Genomic DNA, 25,112 nt, shown 5'->3' on the forward strand with positions numbered 1-25,112 from the left:
GGCCGGGCTCGGGTCGGGCCGGCGATAAGACGGGTCGCGGGGGTTTATCCCGCGTTCGAGCGACGAACGTCCGGCGCGCGCTTTTTCCGGCGACGGGATTTATAAGCGAGCCCCCGATCCATTATTCAGAGCGTGTTGCGGAGGCGTCGCGACGTCGATGCGACCTATTTATTTAAATCCGCGGAGCGCCGAAAGGCTGTTAATGGCCGCGTGGGTGCCTGGCGACCCCTTCCGCGACGACCAACAAATGCCGCGATGGATGACGGACTGCTCCTTTTAGCCCTGTCGAGATTGCTTTGGCAGACAGCCGCTCATAGATTCGGCATTTTCGCGGAATTATTGCGTGTTCGTAGCGGCCGATTTATCCGGCTCCTCCTTATCAAGCTCCTCCATTTTTCTTCGAACCGTTGCAATTCATCTTGAAGCTATGCGCGCGTGTACGTACATTTTTTAAAACGCGCTGTATCACGGTCACCGTGGAACCGATCGTTAAAAAAGTACGCTGCCGTATCGTCAATTTTGTAAACTTTTCAACGACTACAATTGCTAACGAAAATCGAGTAAATGGAGAACTAAGTAAACAATAGAAATCATTTGATAATTCTCGATACGGATAATGCCCCGAAAAAGTACATAGATGAATAGAACAGTCGATGATTTTTGCGAAAGCTTTTTGGACGCAGTCTGCTCGCTCTCGTTGATTCCTCCGTTATCAATTTCGTCCGAAAGCAAATTTTCGTTTCCAAGCGTCGTTGTTTGCTTTACAAATATCGATTCATAATTAATTCGATATTTTCCGTTTTATACGTATTCCTTCAATTAAAACAACATCCCTTTAATCGAATTTACAAACTGTTTATATTTCGTGCGGCGAACGGCGTGCAGTTCGATTATTTCTTGTCTATTTAAACGTTTCTAGGCTCTCGACATCAGTTAAAATGACTGGTTTCTGGTTTTTTCTATTACACTTCCTGTCATTTTAAACATTTTTCTATGACAAATAGATAATTTTCTTCATTCAAGCGTATATTATAATATAAATTATACGAAGTTCAAGTAAATCTAATCTTGTCATTATTATAGAGCAAAATACATTAAACTATACTTATTCGTTTTTGCCATAAATGCGTAAAATCCGCAGTCTAGTGACAATTAGATTGCGAATCTTTCTGCAAATTCTCGTTATTATGCGTCATTTTAACATGAGCAGCAAATTAAAACATTAATTTCCGCATTTTATAGGTGTTAAGAAGCTAAAGTTCTAGTGTCGCTGCATACAGTAAAGTCTCCCTAATCGACGCTCAAATTGTACACAAAAATGGACAACTTTGGAAGGGGAAATACGATTATTCGGCTCGTTTTTATGTAATATATATATATATTACATAAAATATTTATTTATTATCATTATATATATATAATGAGAATAAATAAATTTTTTCTATACTATATATATAAATTTTATATAGCTAGTTTTTATAGTATCTTCTCAAATCGTCCATTTTTGTGCACGATCTGAGCGTCGATTAGGGAGAATAATTTACCGTAATTACGACGGGTCCGACGATGCGTTAAAATGTCGAGCGGTTTCATAATTGCAGAAACAGTCGAGCGTTCCTTCGGCAAATAAAGATTTCATTGAACAACTTTGCGGTGCGCTGCAAACGGCGCAGTGAAAGATTTAATCGAATCTAATGCGGTCTCTCGTTACGATTTTAAAATCGCGCCCCGAAGTTTATGAGGTAAAGAAAGTTTCGCCCGGTTTCAGTTCCGGACAATTTGCCCGTGAAAGTGCAAATTTGCACGAACTTCTACTCTAATTATAACCACAAACGTTCGGGCAGCAGTGTATACACTGAACGTTCGCGTTTAAAACGCCGAAGAAACGAATCTTGATCGAAGCTGATGGATCTTCGAGAAGAAAGAAATATTCGCTCCTAATTAACGGAAATCTATGGTATTAGATTGAATTATCCGCGACTTTCTTAATTATCCGCGAATTATAAATTGGTCCGAATCTAACGGTGTATCTCGAACGAGAGAAACACTCGTGACGTTAATTACATAGAAATTATAGGTTAGGTACAATCTAATAACCTGTTCACGTCCGGTCGCTTTCCCTTATATTTTCAATCTACAGGCTGCCCGAGAATTATATAGTAACGGAGACAGATATTTTAGAAAATGCAAGAATGCAAGAGAAATATTTGTTAATATTCCAGGGCTGTTGTTATACCCTGGCGACCTTATCCACAACAAAAAGGACTTTCTTAAAAAATTAGGAACTTCAAAAGAGCTATTCGTTAATATTTCCTTTAAGATTTTTATTGAACGATGTTTACTTCTTTTGAAAATCAAGTCCGTAATCGATGACTAAACTTTGCATATTAATGTCCATTTTATTTTGTACGATGCATCATTTTATGGTTTTATTACACTTATTTTCTTTTCGTGACAACTTTGTTCTCTATTGTAACTGTTCTCTATTCTAACTTTATGCATTGTGTACTATATATAACTATAAATATATATAATAAATAAATAAAAAATATAATAAAATATATAATAAATATATATATATAAATAACATATATATAATATATTATATTATATTATTATAATATTATAATATTATATTATATTATATTATATTATATTATATTATATTATTATTATATTATATTCTTATATATAATTATATATAAAAATAATATATATAAATATATAATAAATACATATAACAAATAAATAAATATTCAAGGGCTCTCGTTACAACCTAGTGACATTATTAAACCACTGTCTCAATCCTGATCATTTCGTTACAAACAAGATACCCTTAAAATAAAAGGGACTTCCCTTAAAAAATGCTCTTTCGCAAGTGTCCTCGAATCAGAAACTTAAATCAACAATTCTCCAGTAGATCGCAGTTTAAAAATCGCGCGTCGCAGGCGGCATAGATCATCCCTTAAACGGACCGGTCGATCGCGCGACGATAGGGAGCGGGCAAATTTAATTAAAGCGAAGCGAAAGCGATCGCGCCGCGTGTTTTCGTTGCGTCGTATGGAAAAAGTTACGGATCGAAAGCGTTCGCCGACCCGTTCGCGGATCTGATTTATTTAAAAGCGAGACCCGTGGCACGGAATAAAGCATAATACAACCGAACGCGGAGACGCTCAACGGAAGCCAAGCAAACAAGATATATGTCCGCGACACGGCCAAATGGATTCTCCATTATTAAAAATGCCCCGGCGAGCACTCTCGGCCGTGTGATCCAATTTACTTAAATCTTGCGCCGCGGCGCGGCGGCTCTGCTACATTGTGCCCGAAACCGACGCGACACGACCCAGGAAAATAGAATACAGGAGAAATGGCGGCATTAAGCGGGCGAATCGATCATCGGCCAGGAATTTAACGACCGAACCGTTACCCGGAGAACGCTTCCTCGAGTGGAGGAACCCTTATTTATCGTCCACCGGATCTAAGGCATGCAAAACGATCCGGATGATTTATAAACTCCGGCTTATCCGTCATTAGCTCAGTCGCGGACGTTCTTCTGGGTTTTTTTAAGTAATCGATTAGACCCGAGACTCTCGGCTACTTTGTTCGTTTGCTTTACGCTGAATACTCTTCGTTTCTTAAACAGCGATTGCAGATTTTTATTATAATTATTATTATTATCATCATATTTATTATTATTATTATTATTATTATTATCATCATATTTATTATTATTATTATTATTATTATCATCATATTTATTATTATTATTATTATCATACTTATTAGTATTATATTTATTAGGTTTAAGTTTGCAACCATTGATTTTGTATTTCACATGAAGAACATCAAATTAATTTTGTGAATATAATTATTTCAAATTGTAAAACACACCATGATATTTAGAGAATTTATGAGGATTATGAGATTATTATGAGAATTTATGAGATTTAAATACGATTATTTAATACGATAAAAACAATAAATATAACTGTACGCTTGTGACGTTGCTGGCGATTTATTTCTTCTTACTTCTAGTACTCCAACTTAACTTACAGTGCTTGATTAATCTAACTTTGAGTGTAAAACGCATGAAATATAATAAATAAAGATAAACTAAACATAAGACAGAATAAACTGTACAATCTAATCTAATTTTGAGAATAAAATGTATAAATTATGATAACCATAGATAAACTGAATATACGATATATTACAATGATAAAATATATTCAATGTAAATATATTCTAAAAACAGAGAATATATACCATAGTTACCTCGAATTATTATATTAGTTATTATGAAATATAATTTCTTTGGAAATATATTCTCTTTGTAGCACAGAACGTTGAAATATTGTAAAGGGTTGAAATATTAGAAATGAAATAAATAGGTAAAATAAAAATATGATTTATAATCAATGAACTTTTTCATTCAGATTAGCTAATTTTCTATAAATCTAGAGAGAGAGAGAGAAAGAGAGAGAGAGAGAGAGAGAGAGAGAGAGAGATCTAATTTCTATCGCACATAATGTAAAATATTAGTGTTCTTATCATCTACACCTATCTAAACGCAATACATAATTCGATTAGTGTCTTTTTTCTTGTAATCCCCCGGTCTAAATCGTTCGTAAGCTTCTAAATTAACTTAATTACTCCTTACTATACAAATTAACAAGGAACTATCAAATTTACACAAGCTGAACTTTCTCTGATATGTGAAAACAGAGGTAAAAAAAACGTTCAGCGAAATTGTAGAAATTTGTTCAATATTTAAACAATATTGAATCTGTAGAGACTAGGAAAGGACTGAGCGTGATGAAGACAGAGAATATCGCGTACCGTATCTACAACTAAGATTATAACTACTCGCTTAACTCTACGACTCGTAACGTTCCTCACTCGACGACTCTCGAACACACTCTGCTTGCCCTTTTCTCAAAACGTGGCGATCGCATCCGCCGGGTCTCCGTCGCCAAGGATTTTTTCCATCTGACCCGGCCTTCGCCAACGTTTCTCTTTTTATTGCCTAATAAATTACGATACTACAAAATAAAAATGGAAAATCCTCGATTTCGAAGAAAAAGAAAAGGGGACAAGATATTTTTGCAGCAGCATCGTGTCTGAAACAGAAATTAGATTAAAACGAACGTGATAAAATTACGTAATCTCGAAGTTACACCGTGTCGGAGCCGGTTGAAAAGACTCGCAATTCCACCCTATTCTTCGCATAAAGCCACCTAGAATAAACGAAACAGTATAGCTCCCCCGGTTCCCGCCCGAGACGCACACTCCCCATTGGGAGTCCCATACAGAATAAACGCGAATCGGTTTGCATAATGCTACGAGGATCCAAACCGGTCCACGTCAGACTTATTCACATGGAAATATTCAAGGATCCACGGTGGTCAGGATCGCGTATGGGGCCACTAGATACTCCGCGTCGCGCCGGAATGGGGTGCCACGTAATTTATCGGCGGGCAATATCGCGGCCGACGTTCAGCGCTCGTAGAATCCACGGGCACGGAAGAAGCCGATGGCCCGCTAAGAAAAGTATTTTATGGCGTGCACAGGCAGCTCTCTCTTTCTCTCTCTCTCTCTCGCGCGTGCGCGCGACCCTGTTCACCCCTCGAAGAATTTCAATAAATTGTTTCTTGATTGGGGAAAATAGGCGAGAGGGTCGAACACAGTTTGCGGCGCCGGCGAATTCCTGGCCCCTCTCCGCCTCGCACCCCGGGCATAAATTACGCGAAGAATCTTATAAATACTTCGTTCGACGGAATCACCCTTCGACCCAGTTTCCATCCTAAATTATTCCTTTCCACGGGCCACGAATCCGTGTCGATTCTGATAGTCCGGACGCGCTCCTCAGGACCGTTGTATATATTATGTAAATCGAGGAGAGGATCCGAGAGAAACAGAGATTCTCGAGCACTTGGGAAACAAAATGTTATTAATGTATTTGCCGGCTTCTTTTTTTACTTAAACGCCACTTGTGCTCGAACCACGCTTACTCGCGAACGCCGTGAAAACTGTTCTCGCAGCAATTTACTGTAACTACTGGCAAGAAGTATTCGATCATATTATAAAACTGGACTAAGTGGCTTGAGGTTGTTTCAAATGTTACAGAGATTAGTTCACTGTACAATAACTGAAACGTTTTTTTGTTAATCTCGGTACTATTGGTTGAAATGATAGAAAAAATAAGAAACCCTTGTAGAACACGATAACTTATTTCAAACTGGACCAAACGACTTGTGTTTGTTTTAAATGTTAGAGGGATTAGTTGATTAGTTTACTGTACAATAACTAAAATGTTCTCCTTTTTTCTTAATTTCTCTATTACTTGGAATGACAGAAAAAGAGAAAGATTCGTTTGCTCACTTTCTTATCGGAACCTGGAATATAGAGATAATTAGATCACCGTATAATCTCTTTGAAGATTTTCACAATCATCTGAAACAATTATTTCAACTAACTATCTCAAATAATTATCTCAAACAATTGTTTCAAATAATGAACCCGGATAATTATTTCAAATACTGTTATTTCAAATGTGACCCCAGAGGCATGGAAATGCTTGTGAAATAAAACAACAGTATAATCTAACTATAATTTAAATTAATTATAATTTAAGTTAACTATAACTTAAATAGTCTAATCTAATTTAGAACCCTACGGCGAGGTTAACAAATCTTTCCATGAAAATCGTATAAAATTACGCGCGCGCGCAGGCATTCCCTGGGAGGTCAAAGGTCGGTTTTCAGAAGGATGCACAATCGTTAAAGCCGGACATAAATAAAGCATCTTGCTCGGCGATTTACCTCGGGGTCCATCGATTTGGCCGATGAAGCGGAGGGCTCGCTTAATCGCGTCAGTAACGTGGGTAAACTGCGCGGGCCGCGGGGCCGTCGCAGTATACGCGGTACCGTGCGGCTCGAAAAGCGCGTAATTCGCAGAATATCCCCGGATAAATTGTACAACCGTAAAATCCTGCCGGCGGCCCCGGCGATATCACGCGCGGAAACAATGACCGGGCCGGACGGGGCCGAGCCGGCCAGATTTAATTTAACTCGCGGGGGTGATTATAAACAATGCAGCTCGTTTGGACGCCTCCCTCTCCCTTCTCTCTCTCTCTCTCTCTCTCACTCTCTCTCTCTCTCTCTCTCTCTCTCTCTCTCTCTCTCTCTCTCTCTATCTATCTATCTATCTATATTTCTCTATCTCTCTCTTTCGCGCGGGAGTCGGTACACGACATTCTCTCCCGGTTATTGTTCGGGCTGTCACGAGCCGGGCCGATTTCCATTTAAAAGGAACCGTGCCGCGGCCGCCGAGTCATCGGATTTATGCGACCGCTTCTGGTATTTTTCATCGGCGCGGCTAAAGCCCTGTACGTTAGCCCTCGCAGCGATTTAACACGTTCCTGCGCGTCGAACCGGCGCGATTTTCGCAGCGCGAAACCAACGCGATCGACCCATTGCGCTGAAACAGCGTGGCGCGGATGCTTCGCCGCGAGATTCTCGACCGTAATCGAAAAATGAATAGAGTAATGTCTCCCTAATTGACGCTCAATTGTCCATTTTTGTGAACAATTTGGGATAAGGGGTTACGATTATTCGAGCCTTGCGGTTCGTTTTCGTAGTTGCGAATTGTCAAGGTTATGTCAAGGCTCGAATAATCGTATCTTCTCTTCCCAAATTGCCCATTTTTGTGGACAATCTGAGCGTCAGTTAGGGAGACGTTACAGTACATGCGCTTGCTTCGAATTCACCGGATAACTGGTTTTCGACGAGGATACTCGTCGTGACAAAAAATGTTGCCGTTTCTTCGTGGCGAGTACACAAAAACAGCTAACCGTGGTTAACTGTAATAAAAATTATATAAAAATACAATGTGTATAGTTTAACAGTGTAATAAAAAGTATAACAATAGTATGATCAGCTGTAACCATAATCACATAGAAATATAATTAAATAAGGATGTATACTGTCATATTCTTTACTGAATTGCACGTATTTAAACGAAATATGAAGAAAATCAAACGTAGCTGTATCTATAATTGCAGCTAGCCGGTTAAAATGTTACTAATTACTTTGGAATAACCAGTAACGCTAAATCTATCATGCTAATCAAAATCACCGGTTTTACACTTTTTATTTTAAAATTGTTGAAGTAATATTGGCTTTTTCGTAGACGATGATCGAATACATTCCTTAATCCCACCGTACATTATCTAATAAAAATAGCAAAACAGTCTAGATAAATTTATTTTAAATATTTATTTATATTTATTTATATTTATTTATATTTATTTATATTTATTTATATTTATTTATATTTATTTATATTTATTTAAATATTTAGCTTTATATTAAAGCTTTGCTTTAAGCAGCACACACGTTAGTCGCACACGGAAAATGTGCCGATCTTTCTTCTCGCATAAGAATTTATGCGCCAATCAACCCAACTGTGAAATTAACAATCCATCGTTCTTCCATCTTATCAGAAGGAATTGCAATTTGCAATTTGCAATTTGCGTTATAAAAATTGGATCTTGTAATTCCTTATTTCTGCTGTATTATATACGTATAGATATTTCAGGATGTTTCTGTGCTACTATGCGTAGACTCTTGTTTTTTGTAGCGATTGCAGAATCAAGGGGATGATTTTCTTAGCAAGTTTCTCAATGTTTTCGCGGAAGCCGCGGGATCGCCGAAATTTTCGAGAAAGAGAGAAACGACGGAGAGTGTCGGCGTTGAAAGCCGGCGACGAGGAAGCGTCGTTAATAATTACGGGGGAACGTTGCGGAACGAAAGCCGATTCGCCAAATGCGACCTGCCGCTTGTCGCGCCACACGGAATAGTTAACTCTTGTGGACTTGTCAGCGGCTCTGCGCACAGTCGCTCTCCGCAGCCACGCGACAAACAAGTGCTCCATAATAAATGCACGTTTACGGGACTTGTTGCGTTTTTCCGGGCTCCCGAGCTCAGCCAGCTTTTAGACCAGACGGTTTCCTTGTGCCAATTTGGCGCGCGATAATCTCGGACGTTTTATAACGCCGATTTATTATCTCTGAGCGACTCGAAAGATAATGAATTATAGGCGTAATGAGTGAACAACACAGTCCTCCCCTAAAAGTTGACGAACGGTTCCCGAATTATATGAGAATACAATTTTTATATAATAATTATAATATTAATTATAATAATTAATACAATATTATAATACAATTTTCACATTTAACCCTTTGCAATCGAGTGACGACTCCAAGGCGCCATTGGAAATTGTTATGTCATGTTTCAAAATAATTTTATTAATAGAATTTGTTTATATTTCGAAGGGCTTTTAAGAGCGTAAACTGTTGTATGAGTCACAAAATTCAATTTCATATGTATAAAATGCGCTAGGTTATATGAAATGGAAATACTGCGGGTTGGAAAAATTATTTTAAATTTTGCGTTAATTTGACTTCGAGTGCACAAAGGGTTAAATATTGTAGATCTATTGTGCACCTATAATTGACTTGGAATTGTTATTGTGATAAAAAAAAAACAGTTCTATTCATTGATCCTTCGACGTGTTTTCACTAAATCTGATACTACACTCTTTCAAAAATAGCTATAATTATCCAGATATGCTAGAATTCTGTCGAGGAATATATGGACATAGTTACTAATATCATTTACTTACGATAATATTATTCAAGGGATGAAATGACGATCATTTTAACAAACATGCAAGTTGAGAGCAAGTTCATTCACTGAACTGGTTATTCTAATTTCGCTTAAAGCCAGATGAAACAAATATATTTTCATAATATACAAATACATTTTCATAAATAAATGCATTTCCTTCACAGTTATAACTAGACCGTAGATTTTTATGCAATATAAAACTTATCTTCATTAACTGAAAATTTCTTTCTTTATTTAATAATCTCAGCGAGTTGAAAATGATACGTCCTTAAATTCTATTATATATATAATATTTCAAATGAAATGTCGCCTACCCATTTTTATTATACTGCATAAAATCCGCAGTCTAGTTATGACGAGTAACTTTCTCGATTGCAATAATGAGACTGCGGATTTCATGCATTTATAATGAAAATGGTTCGGTGACATTTCAAACAATGAAAATACTAAAAGAATTTAAGGACATATATGTATTACTTTGAACTCGCTGAAATTATCAAATAAAGAATACAATTATCCTTTGGCTCGTCTCTCTTGTTTACGACAAATAGAAATTTTCCAAGACGATTATAAGAAAAGATTATAATAAAAGATATAATTAAAAGATAAGATTATAATAAAATAAAAATGGTTCGGTGACATTTCAAACAATGAAAATACTAAAAGAATTTAAGGACATATATGTATTACTTTGAACTCGCTGAAATTATCAAATAAAGAATACAATTATCCTTTGGCTCGTCTCTCTTGTTTACAAAAAATAGACATTTTCCAAGACGATTATAAGAAACAGAAATTAAATAAAAATAAACTGCTTCTTTTAACAATCTTGTCAAGTCGAAAATAGTGTAACAATATTATTAAGTCTGCCTTACATCTCCACAATTTTATAGTTCAGTTTAATGATAATTTCTTAGAAGAGAAAGAGAATTTATATTTATCGTGTACCTACGTTGACTTAATTGCTCGAGTATCGATGACAAGAGAACAGAATTATATTTATTTATAAAAAGAACGGAACAGCATACTTAACAGATAATTACTCGAATAACGATTTCTAAATCGGCATCGCTAGTCAGGCTCGTCGGAGTACGCCGAGGGTTGCAAGCCTTTTCGCGGATCGGGGGATGAATTGATTCGCCGGGTGTAGGCGAAACTCGCAGTTCAATTTACCCGGGCGACACTTGTTGCGTTCATTAGCTGGCAAATATTTCCCGAGGAAATATAAAAGGACGCCCGGAGTCTGTCGCGTTAATTTAATATTCGCAAACACGAGTCAACGAGTCCCTTGAAACTCGAAGGTTTGCAAAATGACGATGCGACGCGACACTTTGACGTCGCCTCGCTTCGATTTCGAGCGCCACTTTCCGACTTCTCCGGCTTTCTCCCGAAAACTGCCCTATGTGTACTTCAAAGTAAAATCGTCCGACGGGGGTGGGGGGGTAGTTCGGACTATCGCAAAAGGTTCGGTTACCTTAGAGAAGCCCGGGCAAATTGGAACCGCGTCGAGATCAATTTTGAAACTGCCACGAGGAGATACTTAATGACGCCTCCCTGGGAAACCGTGTCGCCTAATTGGGTCGCGCTGTTCCAATAGCTCAAGCCACCGCTCTTTATCTTCCTTAACACCGAACCTACCGAACCTTAAACGTAACCCGGACCGTGTCGTTTTACAAACAGGACAACATTGAATTTGTTTGGACCGAAGACATCTTTTTACTTTCGGCAATTGTCAAATAACAAACGTTCCTGTAGCTGTTATCGCGTTCTTTTTTTTCTTTTTCTTTTTTCCTTCTTTCTGTATGTAATTATTTGTACGTTATTTGTATGCTGATATCCCCGTCGGAGAGATTCAGTAGTGTAATAAAAAATAAATCTGAGACCGGTCTCTGATAATTAGACTGGAGGTTTTATGTATTTACGAAGTAAGTGAGTAGATGAAATTTTATATCCGGCAACAACGTTCGAGCTTTTTAATAATATTTTTATCTATCCAATTCGTTTTAACAATCGGCGATCTTTTACGAGAATTCATCGAGTTTTCGTGCCTCGTCGCTAGACTACGGATTTTTGTGCAAAATAAAAGTTGTCGGCATCGACTGGAAGATGCAGAAGCTTTACAAACACAAGGAAAATCTGAATGAATGGATTTTGCGTGAAACAAATGAGTCACTTCTTCGGTGACGCCACGCAGAGACGGAAGTTATTTTATTGTATTGTGTTGGAATAAGACTGAAGTCGGTATCTCCTTCATCTACAGAAATCTCTTACAATTCTTGAAATGACTTCACTGTTTTGTACCCTTTTTTATACTCTTCATCTACAGAAATCCCTTACAATTCTTGAAATGACTTCACTGTTTTGTATTTCAAAGGCATAAAATTCGCAGTCTACTCGTCATTATGTCCCTCGTTATCTCTATACTGATCCTTTGAAAAGGATTCTTTATTTGGCTAACATTTACATTAATTACACGGACATTTCCATTGGTGATTTTAATCAATTTAAAAATCAACTATACAGGGTGTCCCAAAATTATGGTATTTCCGAGAAACGAGGGATTCCTGAGGTGATTTGAAGCAACTTTTCCCTTTACAAAAATTTTCTCCGAGGCATCGTTAATGAATTATTCATAAAAAACACTGACCAATGAGAGGCGAGTTCGCTCGGCGCTAGGCGACCGGGCCAATGAGCGGAACCGAGCTCCATACGCTCGTTGACTCGGCCGCCGCGCGCCAGCCAAGCTCACCCCTCATTGGTCACTGTTTTTCGTTGATAACTCGTAAACGAAGCCGTGGATTGCAATTTCGCTAAGGAAAAAGTTACTTCAAATGATCTCAGGAACCCTTCATTACCCGGAAGTACCATAATTTTGGGACACCGTGTATATGTGATTTGTTTGCTTGCTATGCTTAGTATAATATAATCATGTCGCTTTCATTTTCATTTTTATTATTTCATTTGTACTATTATTATTACTATATTGAATTTGCATAGAAAAATTAAAACGGCATCTAGTTTATGGTAAACATTATAGCTTGTACTAAGCACTAAGATACTACTCAAGTTAAATTAAATTAAATATTGTTATCATGGACCCATCAAAATTAACCGTCTTACTATTAATCATCTTGCGAGTTGTAATAAAATCGACGATAACACCCGCAATGAAAAATCATGGTTTTCAGGAATCGGACAGCCTGGCAGTGTTCTCAGAGCTCCTTCGCTACACGAGCGTCCGCGAGCTGAGCCTGTGCAACGCCCGGTTGCATCTGGCGGTGCACGAGGGTCCTCTGGCAAGATTAGGGCGTCGTGACGACGCCGGAGCGGAGCTCCTGAGGGCCGCACCGCCTCCCGCCTGTCCCGCGATTGTGTTCCTCAGGCTAGCCGGTTTTCAAGTAAGTAATCCGCTTTCGGACCGGCAACGTCTGTCCCTGCCGCGGATCGAAGTATGAGATGGATCCGCTTCCATTCCTCTTCGTTCTCCGACCGGAGTTTCGTAATTACGAATTAGATTGTTGGCCGTAACGAATCGACGAAACCGTGATTCCCCGGTGGCGGGACTTCCGACGGATAACACGGAGGACAACCCCACCCTTCTTAAGTATAAGCTTCCGCCCCGAGTTCCCGTGTCTTTCCCGCGATCATTGCAAATTGAACGAGCGACGCTCCGACGAGTTAAGACCGGCCGTGTCGGGCGGAGTGGCCTTCCGCGATTTTAACGGCGGCTGCGTGCTTGCAGTTTCATTTCGATGCTGTTTCATCTTTAGAGGAGCTCGTTCGTGTTCGGGATATTGGTTTTTAAGGGAATATTGTGGCTCGAAGAATTCGACGTTTAATCGTGCCTTTTTGAAGTATGCGATTTTAATGTGGCGTCTGCGAAAGGTTTTCTTCCGATTTTTAAAGATAACGAAGTTGTACTGAACCGGGAAAAAGTATTCGTATACCTACCAAAAAACGGTATAGCTTTTTTAAAACTGGACTAAATCATTTGAATGTTTTTTTTTTGGAGATGTCAGAGGAATTGGTTTACCATACAATGACAGAAATACATTTTTTTACATTTTTGCTATCACTTGAAAATTGAAGTGACTAAAAAAATAATAAATAAAAAACTCACGTTTTTTCAACTCTTTTATCTGAGCCTGTGACAAAAATTTAAAAAATGCGTTTTGTAGATCTCGTTTGCAAGAAACCAAAACTTGTCCGACACAATCGGTTGTCATTCGAATACTAATGAATGAAATGTCATGAAATTTGAAATGAAGGCCTCTAAAGGATGGTTCTCAATAATGATATACACAATTTGATACTAGCCGTGACATCTCTGTCACGCGAGGCCCGTTGCTTTTAATTCCATGTAGTACTTCAATATTCTTTGTTAAATTACACACTTTATATAAAAATGTATTTATACAAAATATGAATATAAGAATATGAAAATATGAAGAAAATCATATCGTAAATGATCTTAATAATATAATTTCCTTATCTTAGTAATATATCTCTATATTTCTTATCTTAATAATATATAATCTTAATAATCTTTGAAGTAAGAAAGTTATTATTAAGTTATCAAGATTTATTAAGATTATTATGATTATATATTATATATAATCTTAATAATCTTTGAAGTAAGAAAGTTATTATTAAGTTATCAAGATTTATTAAGATTATTAAGATTATATATTATATATAATCTTAATAATCTTTGAAGTAAGAAAGTTATTATTAAGTTATCAAGATTTATTAAGATTATTAAGATTATATATAATATATAATATATAATATGTATTATAAAAAGATTATATATAATATATAATCTTAATAATCTTTGAAGTAAGAAAGTTATTATTAAGTTATATCTTAATAATCTTTGAAGTAAGAAAGTAATTATTAAGTTATATCTTAATAATCTTTGAAGTAAGAAAGTAATTATTAAGTTATATCTTAATAATCTTTGAAGTAAGAAAGTTATTATTAAGTTATATCTTAATAATCTTTAAAGTAAGAAAGTTATTATTAAGTTATATCTTAATAATATAACTTAATAATAACTTTCTTACTTCAAAGATTATTAAGATATTGATTAAATTATTATTATTAAGATAATATTATTAAGATAACTTAATAATAACTTCCTTACTTCAAAGATCATTCAGTTATATCTTAATAATATAACTTAATAATAACTTTCTTACTTCAATGAATTCAGAGACATAAGATTCCGTAGACGTTTTTTGATTTTTTTCAAGAAAGTGTGAAAAAGGGAATCGATTCTTTCAAAGATTCGCGCTGGAATAGGCCCTTTAAGTTTCTACGGTTCTAAGTGCGTACGCGTGTACCAGAAACGGTCTGTTAGGCATACGATTACCAGCAGGTCCGACCTGAAGTCGAAGTATCGTGTTGCTGAGACATTCGAGCCGGCTCGAACCGGATGATACGTAACTCGAGGCCAAGGATGATTCGTTTGCGGTCTAGCCCGCGGTTGTCCATCCGTGAGGAACTGGTTTCCGGGACCGTGTCGACAAACCAACTCGATGCAGGTTTGAAACGTTCATGAGCGAAATATACACCGAATTATCTGATTGGAAAACAATTCACTAGAGAATAACTCGCACGCTTGAGTTAAACACCGAAGTCTTGGAAATAGAGAGAGAGACGTGATTACACTATGGACCTTTAGGCGAACTTTCGTTATTAGTTTCTGGTTTATGAGCGTAACCTTGAGACAGTGTAAGCTTGAAATAAGAGACTGTCTTTTTCATTGCAAGAACTGAGAGATTGCTTCTGGTAATCATATCTGCTAGTCTACTAAAAAATCACCTCTCATAATGACATAATATCAAGCAAGAGCAATAAACAGACTGCGCATGTTCATGCAAAATAAAAATTGTCTGTATCGATTACAAGACATGAAGAGACAAGCACAAATTTTGTTCTTCCTTTAGTCATTTTAATAAGCTAAAATGAATACAATGATGTTCTTAGTTTGTTTTAAGCTATACCTATTCATGGTTGCCATAAATGCATAAATCATAATGAAGAGATGAAACAGTAATTGCTATTGTATTATTCTTATATTATTGTAAGAATATTTATTATTATAAGTATATTCTCTCTCTTACATTATTCTTTCCCTCGAAATCGAAATAAAATTTGATTTCATTGATGACGATGTTCAATCATTTAAAGAAGTTGAAAATAACGTATCGATGTTCTTAAATTCTTTCAATTTTGCTACTGTTGTAAATAGCATCTAATTTCGTCGTGACTAGACAGCAGAACTTTATGCGAACTCTCATTTTCGTTACCGAGTTTATGAAGCTTGAAGTAAGAAACTTTCTTTTTCAGAACTAAAAGATTGCTTCTGATAGTAATACTTCCTAGTCTATTCAGAGATTTCCACTCATTACGGTACAATATTGAGTGAGTGTAGTAATTAAGAATACTTCCTAGTCTACTCAGAAATTTCCACTCATTATGGTATGATATTGAGTGAGTATAGTAATTAAGAATACTTCCTAGCTTACTCAGAAAATTCTACTCATGGTTGTATAATATTGAGTGAATGTAATAATGTATACGTAATAATCTATTCAGAAATTTCCACTCATTATGGTATAACATTGAATGAGTATAATAATGAGGAATACTTCTCAGTCTATTCAGGAATTTCCACTCATGATTGTATAATATTAAGTGAGTATAATAATGAAGAATACTTCCTAGTCTACTCAAAAATTTCCACTCATTATGGTATAATATTGAATGAATATAATAATGAAGAATACTTCTCAGTCTATTCAGGAATTTCCACTCATGATTGTATAATATTAAGTGAGTATAATAATGAAGAATACTTCCTAGTCTACTCAGAAATTTCCACTCATTATGGTATAATATTGAGTGAGTATAGTAATTAAGAATACTTCCTAGCTTACTCAGAAAATTCTACTCATGGTTGTATAATATTGAGTGAATGTAATAATGTATACGTAATTATCTACTCAGGAATTTCCACTCATGTGACTGTATAATATTAAGTGAGTGTAATAATGAAGAATACTTCCTAGTCTACTCAAAAATTTCCACACATTATGGTATAATATTGAATGAATATAATGAAGAATACCTTCTAGCTTACTCAGAAAATTCTACTCATGATTGCATAATATTGAGTGAATGTAATAATGTATACGTAATAATGTACTCAGAAATTTCCACTCATTATGGTATAATATTGAATGAGTGTAATAATGAAAAATAGTTCCTAGTTTACTCAGAAAATTCTACTCATGATTGTATAATATTGAGTGAATATAATAATGTATACGTAATAACCTACTTAGAAATTTCCACTTATGATGAAATCATACGTTTGATTATTTGAATAATTTGAACTTAATGTATCGCTGTTCTAAGACTCTTGTACCTCTACTCATTTGAGTAACAACCAACTCCTTCATAACTAGACTGCGGATCTCCATGCAAACGCAAAATGGAGTGCACCGATTGGAAGAAGCAGCAACTACATAAACATTTCTCGCTTCCTTGAATAATGTTAACAAGTTACAAATAATATAATGAATGTCTGCTTGTGTCACTTGTGTCACGAATGCATAAAAGCCGCAGTCTAGTCGCCGCCAAATGAATCAAATCCACGGTCCGAACGCGACGAAAGCTATTCACCCTCGCAAAGACAAGACTCTCGCGTCGTCTTCAGGGCCAGCGACCTTGCCAGTCGAACCCATCGAATCCCTAGTCAAGCACAGTACAGCCATTCTTTCCGGAGCCGACCCGACGATCAGAATTCTCCCGGAAGTTCTCATTCGTCTTCGTTACCGGTAGCCGGCGAATCGTGAAAAAGAAAAAAACGGAAAAAAGAAAAAACGTCGACGACGACGAGGGTGAAATTGCGGAGGACAAAGCTGAGCGCATTATTTCTGATTCCAGGTGACAGTGAACGATCGCCTGGCGCTACGCGGGCCGCTTCTTCTGCCATTCCTTGCCGGCTTCACCGCTCTCAGCGAGCTCGACCTGTCCTTGGACAAGTCGACGATCGGCGGTAGCAGCGGCTCGTTGCTGTTCATCGACGACAAGATCCTGCAGCAGTTCTTCGGCTGCCTGTCCTCTCACTTCCGCAACCTGCAGTCGCTGAGGATCAACTTCTGGCGGGTGACGTTGGAGGACAGCGACAAGACGATGCGCCAGATCGCCAAGTACCTGAAGCTGTGCAACCTGAGCTTCCTGAAGGCGAACGGTCTGATCGTGACCGACAGCGCGAAGAAGGTGCAGATGGAGCACGTTTTCGTGCAGACGCTGGTCACGCACTTGCAGTACCTCACCTGGCTGTGCCTGGACGGCGTCGAGCTGACGGAGACGCAGGCGTCCAGCGTGGGGAAATGCGTCCGGGACCGGTTCCCCGGCACCTCTTTGGAGATCAGCGCCAAGGACGTCCATGTAAAGTCCGTGAAAGCGTTGGTGACCGCCGCGGAGGAAGGCGGCAGGGCCGAGGTGGTCTACACGGGCGGCTCGAACTGCAGATTGAAGATCACCAAGGTCCAGAAGAACGGCAAGTCCAAGAAGAAGTGAGAGCCGTGCACCGGGAAACGCTCGGGACACATAGAGGATTCTTAGTTGCCTGATCAGGAAGCGTCGTGGCCGACGGGAGCCGATGACGAGGATCGAGAATTAAAGGATGATCGATCCGGTGAAACGGATCTTGGGCCGGAGGCACCTAGATAGAGGACGTAAGAGCGTAGCATTAGGACGAAACGAGTCGATCGTAATTACAAAAGGCGTGTATCGTCGACGATTTTTAGCCATAAGAGGCAGCCTAGGATGATTAAGAAGATTAAGAAGGGAGGATTTACGGACACGCGGCGGAGGGGAGGATCGATGGGGCCGACACTTTCTGGATCTCCGTCTTACTGTGATTTCCTTTTACGCGACTGGTCGCCCTCCTAAACGGCAGATCGCTTGGGTAGCGCGGGTCTAGGTGTCCTTGTTTTCTCCGGGAGGATTCTACAGCGTGTCCGACCGATACGGATTCACACACCGGCAGGATTATTGAACGGGGGCGAGATGAAACACGAAAGAGGCTGTTGCAAACTAGATACGTTCGTTGTTATTAGATGGACTGTAAAATACGACTCAGAGTAATATATTATTATGATTATCGTCATTATTGCGCGACTCACCGATCATCAGGATTATTATATTGTATTATTATCGTCATTATTATTATTATTATTAGAGCATAGATTCTTGAATCATGATTATCGAGTGTTAACGATCGATTCGACGGGCAATCGACGATCCAAGAGTGAAAAATGGCTTTACGGGGGACGGAGGGGCGCGTTTGTTGGAGACTTGAAGAAATTTTATAGATATATATATATTATATATTCTATATAGTAGCGCGTAGAGGAAAAAAAATTAAAAAAAAAACGTGTCCGGTGTTCCGCGGACTATTATTAAGAGTGAACGGCTATTGTATTGTAAAAAAAAAAAAGAAGTGGAGACAGACGAAAACGAGAGGACGTGCAAACACGACTGCCAAAATCGTAAAATCGTAGACTTCGACCGCGATCTAGGCCGGTATTAATCAACCTAGTTCGTCACACTTTCTAGGGTAAGCGCCGCGATCCAGCGATCTCTATTGATCGATGATCGCCGAACCAGCGTCGGGTGCGATTTCACGCGATCCATCTGGGAAACTGCGACCAGCAGCTGACTTACAGGGGGTCGCTGTAACTGCCATGCACCTGTTTGGATCGAGATAATTCGATCGGCATCGGTTCAGCTTCGCGCGAAACAGTTCCACGAACCGCAGGTGATTTTCCTCTTCGGTCCCACGTGCGATTACTTCGCGAACGGAACGAACTTTTTTCGATCACCTTTTATCGTCCAATCGCGAGGGATCCACGCGGAGCGTTACTCACCGATCCAACGTTTCATAGTGATCCGAGAGTAAGTTGTTCGACGTTTTTACTCGGGAGGAGAGGTCCGAGGTTCGTCAAAAGGTCTGGTTAGATCTGGTTGGAACTTTTCAATGAATTCTGTTTAAATTCAACTCTTTCCCATTTTGCGACTTTCAACGAGAAACGATAAGGAAACGTTCTTGAAAATGCTGTCGGATCGTTCGGACAGCTGTTTCGTTCTTTCGCGTGAAAATGATAAGACGATTTTTTAATGTTTAGAGTAAAAAAAACTTCTTGACATTTTTCTGGTACCTTTGAAATCTTATGCTCGTAGAAGTCTTGCTTTTTTATTCGCAAAGCGCTGAATCGAGTGCTCTTTTTAACAGCCGAACGATTAATTAGTTTGCACAGATGTCCGCTGCAAAAGGGAGATACTTTGTTCGTAAACGTTTAAAAAAAAAAGTTCTCGGTGATCAGTGAACAATATTTTTCATATTTAAGTAGACAATTCACGGTTCCGATAAGAACCGATAAACTACTCGTGAAAGTAACAATTTTAGTTTGAATAGAATATAGACAATTTGTCTGCGGCGAGTGCGGATACTTCGTTCGTAATTAACAAGTTCTCAGTTATTGTGCTAAATACCGGATACTACTAATAAATAATATTTTTCATATTTATGTAGAGATAATTCACAGTTGAAATTTTTGACTGAAGTGTCGAAAAAATAATTTGTTCCGTAAGAATTCTTTCCAAAGAGGTTCCCAAGGCTAATATTTCTGGCTGCATAATTAATTCAAAAAACAAAATATTGCGTTAACTCCTGAACATTAATAGCTATCTACGCTATTTCATATTATTTGTCGTGGCAATTGATGTACCTCGAATTTCTTCTTTCGAAGAACAGACCGTAGCAACCCGGGGTCTGTTCTCCGTCATGTCTTTCGGCTCGAGAAATTTACCGCTTGTTTAATTATCTGTTTCGTTGTTGAAGTCGACGCGCAACGCTTTGCGTGAGCTCCCTCGTTAGGTATCCAGGGGCAAGCGTTCCTCACGATTTTTCATTTTTGATAGTTTACTATGTGTATATAAAAGACGCATTGATTGACACCGTACAGGGCGGACGAGATATTTAAATGTACGATCTGTTATATTTGCGAGCCGTTTTAACGATGAACGCTGACACCACGGGTGAAGCCCGAAGCTGGCACTAAAGTGGGATCAGCTTCAGCGATTTTATTATAAATATTTATGTATTTATATGTGTATACATATCCTTCAAATAAATGTAATATGTGTTTCAAGCGGTCCAATTATTTTTTCCCATCGGTTATTATCCTTGCCCTCATCGGAGATTACACGCGAAACTTTTAAACAACAGGTCTAGATATTTACAAATTGGGAGTTTCTTTACGATCTTCGGTGCTCCCGCGGACAATGCAATTTTATCAGTTGACAAGAGAGTCTCGGATATAGTATAAGTATGTTTCTTTATTATTTACACTCTGTCGACACTGAGGTTTCTCCCCTTTCGTCCTCGATCTATACATTAATGTTAATAAAACGTAACAATAAAACTTCGTAATTTTCATAACTCGTTCACTTTCATCCTGGAAATTGCATGATGCTTCGTAAGTAAAAAGAGTCCGATGTGTTCGTCATGTTCTCTCTCGCGTTTATACGCGCACGATTATCATGTAGAAAAATCTGCTGTGTTGTCGGTTCCAGTCTCGATGCTGCTCCCCAACGTCATCACAACTTCAAATGTAACACCATACTCATATCTCGGCTACATGGAATGTCCTGATTATGCTTAGGATTTACGCAGAGCCGTGCCGACAAGTTTCCCGTTTATTAGAAAAATTCTATCGACTAAAAACGTAATCTTGTAAACTGTTCTTAATTTAAAGCTTCGTTTATTTTCATGCCATTTCTTTTTTCTTTCTTTTTGTGGCTATGTTTCCGCTTATCGATCGTCAAGGATGATATCGCGCCGGTGAAAATGATACGGAGACGATGATCTTTCTCGTGAAACATGTAACACAATGTCATGCCCGCATTGTAAAGTTCGCAAATTCTCTCTACGGTACGCTCATTTTGATGTTATTCACTTATGGAGCTCTAGTTATTCTCTGTTAAATATAAACCCTCGAAGTTGACGGAGTTTAGGTCCATTTAAGCTGTTTTTCGTATGAATCTAAATTACTTGCCAGCAGCTAGATACATAGCTAGATTAATGCCTTTGCAGCTCCGGGTCAAAATGGACCCGAGCACTATCATTCAAAAGTCAATCATTGCATAATCACCACTCACTCGAGCGTACAACGCAAATACAATCTTGAAGAAAGCGTAACTTCGCACAAACGTAAGATTCTCAATTTATATTACATGTTATAAAGTTGTGATCGTATGTGTGTATTATATGTATATAGACAGGGTGTCCAAAAATTATGGTATTTTCGGGAAATGAGGAGCTCCTGAGGTCATTTGAAGCAACTTTTTCCTTAGCGAAAATGCAATCCGCGACTTTGTTTGCGAATTATTAACGAAATACACTGACCAATGAGAAGCCAGCTCGGTGTCTGACGCAAGATTAGTCGTCTTGCGCTAGCTGATCTCGCCTGGCACTGTTTTTCGCTTGTAACTTGTAAACGCAGCCGCGAATTGCATTTTCGCTGAGGAAATTTCCATTTCCCGGAAGTACCATAATTTTGGGACACCCTGTATATATGTAATATAATATACACATACAGTATACATTTCACACATTCTTTCGTTAGTAATGACTAGTTGTCTACATAACGCTCGAGTTTCGCGTTATAAATAACGATGTACACAAAAACTTATGACGACAACCTAATGCAAATTAAGAACACTGTTTGACGTTAGCCCTGCGATCGTAAAAAATCCTAATTAACATTACGCACAAGTAGTAGTTCCTTTTTAAGATTTAAATGCGATCTTATGTAAAGGCTTCGATGAATAGATACAAAAGTTAATCTGTGACTTTCAGTGAGTGAGTGTTGTAGTATCGTAGTTTCCGTAAACGAAGATTGATTTTTAATTCGGCAAAGGATAGTTGTTTAATGTCTACATATGTACAGTAGCAAAAATGAAGGAATGAGAGTTGTAAATGAAATATAGTCGTTAGTATGTTCGGATCCTGTGTCTCCTGACGATTTTTTAAACAATTTGTAATCCGAGTTGATATTTACTGTTGCTCAGAACAATGCGTCTGCATAGCTTTAGGATGGCAGAGATGTTCTGCAGCACGGCTAAATTCCTGGTTTGCTTTTGGCAGACCCCGCAGACAGATACAGTCTTAGAGCACTTGTAAGAACACTTCATGACATTAACGTCTTTCCTAGATCACATAGGTGCTGAGTCCAGCTGGACCGTTAAATGCCTTACTCCAGCTGCTTGGAATATCATCTGTGTGTGCGCTACGACGTATTTGGGGTCTACTGTTCTAGCCACTTCCAACTTCAAACACCCGACATAGACGTCCGAACACAAGGTCCAGAAATGCGGTTCTTGTACACTGTATACTCCAGCCAATTGGGTCACTTTGTTGTAACACTGCGGCAGAACGTGATCCAGTGCCGCCGGCTGCCTTTGCATTAATATTTCCCATGAGTCTTTCATCAGCGAAAGTACACTTAAAACTATCAATACTGCAATCAACATCGAGCAGATTGGATCAGCTATGAACCAGCCAAACAGGCGCATCAGCACTGCCGATACGATTACGCCCACGGATCCCAAAGTATCTGCTAAGATGTGCAGGAACACTCCTTTCATAATCTGAGAATTTGTGCCACTGAAGGAGGGATCGATTTCAATGTCGTGGTGATCATGGCTGTGACTGTGGTTCGAATGGGAGTGTCCATGGCCACCGTGAGAATGGGAGTGAGAATGGCCATGACCCGATCCATGACCATGCCCGTGTCCATGATGGAATACGTATATTCCTACTAAATTAACTACTAGTCCTAGAACAGATACAACGAGAAGTCTCTCGTGTTTCACCTCTGGCGGTTCGATAGACCTTTCTACAGCTTCTGACATGATGAACAGAGCAATGAAGAATAATAATAGAGCATTAACGAAGCCTCCCAAAACCTCTGCTCTAACATATCCATAGGAATATCGTTCATTCGCCTTCCACTTTGTAATAACAGATGCAGCTAAACCAAACAACAATCCTGTGCAATCAAAGAACATGTGGAAGCTATCTGAGATCAAGCCCAAACTGTTTGTCCATACTCCATACAATAATTCAACAAATGCAAAGGACAGATTCAGCAGCAGGAATAGAAACAAGTTCCTGGTGTTTTTGTCAGAAAATATTAGGTGTTTCCATCCTAGTAGCTTCTTCTTTATCCGGCTCCCCAGATTCCTCTGGTCTTTGTGCGAAAGAGGAAGCATTTTGCAAAATTGCCAGGGCTTTGTTCACAAATGATCTCCCTATAAAGACAAAATTCGTCAATACAACACGATCAGTCAGAAATGTTCGCATTCGAAATTATAATGAATCTTATACCTTTAATTTTGTTCAGAAGGTTGGAAGCCGTTATTGGAACCAGTCGGGAACCTAGAAAATATTAGCATAATTATTACATCCATTTTTGTAATCAGTTCATATAACTATTAAACCTGTGTACACTCCTTTCTTACGTTTTTCGTTTTCTTGTTAATAAATGCAATAAATAGTGTTACCTTTTTAAGGTGTGTTTGAGATCAATTAATACAGAATCTAACATTAAAACACGTGTTAAAGTTATCGTTATCGTCATATCTCAAATTTATGGGCGTGTATGTACACTTTTGTGACTGACTGTAGATGCTACATATGTTACCCCGAAATTTCGTTTTTCTGAATAAACATTAGTCAATTGTTTCAACATGCACAATGATAGTACAATTTACACGCGAATTATACGTGTCACTGAAAACAATTGTCAAACATAATTAAAAATATGTTGCCAGCAAAGTCGCTAGTCACACAGCTGATTATATGAGAGCATTGCTTATCAGTGAATAATACCGGTTAAAACAACACCTGGAATTGTTCTCCTGAATTAGACACGCTGTTCTAAAGGATTTGTGCCGTACAAGCTGATTACGTTACTACAATCAAACACAGACCATTAAAAAGTCGCACCAAATAAAAACACAATTGACACGTCACAACGGTGAAAGGTTTTGTTAACCTTACAAGAGCCTGACTTATGCAATGGAAAATACCTTTTTACTACGAAGCTGCGTATAAAAGCGAAGACTCAGGATGGATTTGGCGACATCAAATTGTATTCTTAAAGCAAATACATGTTGCAAACGCGTCAGAAAGGTAGAAAACCGGGCTCCGAAAATGCTTGGCAGAGCGCCATGCTTAACACGCTGCAGCCACTCCTGAGCCACAGATTACGTACTATACTAGGCGTGAAACTAATTTCTATCGAGCCTAAGATATGCATGTTGATTTCTGTCACT

General features: G+C 38.3%; 2 protein-coding genes across 5 annotated transcripts in view; one reads left to right on the forward strand and one right to left on the reverse strand.

Annotated features, from left to right (window-relative positions):
• Positions 1-20,923, forward strand: part of LOC117224855 (uncharacterized) — a 548,263-nt gene extending 527,340 nt beyond the window's left edge. For all 4 annotated transcript variants that reach the window (XM_033478031.2, XM_033478032.2, XM_076526011.1 and 1 more), the window contains 2 exons: positions 12,881-13,090; positions 17,649-20,923. In XM_033478031.2, coding sequence (XP_033333922.2) covers positions 12,881-13,090; positions 17,649-18,287 — 849 coding nt within the window. In that variant the 3' untranslated portion in view covers positions 18,288-20,923. The remainder of the gene's footprint in view (positions 1-12,880; positions 13,091-17,648) is intronic.
• Positions 20,924-21,090: 167 nt separating this feature from the next.
• On the reverse strand, positions 21,091-25,058 carry ZnT86D (solute carrier family 30 member 7). Its single transcript, XM_033478035.2, has 3 exons — positions 24,867-25,058; positions 24,163-24,213; positions 21,091-24,086 (listed from the first exon to the last, which is right to left on the reverse strand). The coding sequence occupies exon 3, from the start codon at positions 24,045-24,047 to the stop codon at positions 22,989-22,991; it is 1,059 nt and encodes a 352-aa protein (XP_033333926.1). The 5' UTR covers positions 24,048-24,086; positions 24,163-24,213; positions 24,867-25,058; the 3' UTR covers positions 21,091-22,988.
• Between the last annotated feature and the right edge of the window lie 54 nt (positions 25,059-25,112).

Source organism: Megalopta genalis, chromosome 13 (genome assembly GCF_051020955.1).
Source record: "Megalopta genalis isolate 19385.01 chromosome 13, iyMegGena1_principal, whole genome shotgun sequence".
Classification (NCBI taxonomy): domain Eukaryota; kingdom Metazoa; phylum Arthropoda; class Insecta; order Hymenoptera; family Halictidae; genus Megalopta; species Megalopta genalis.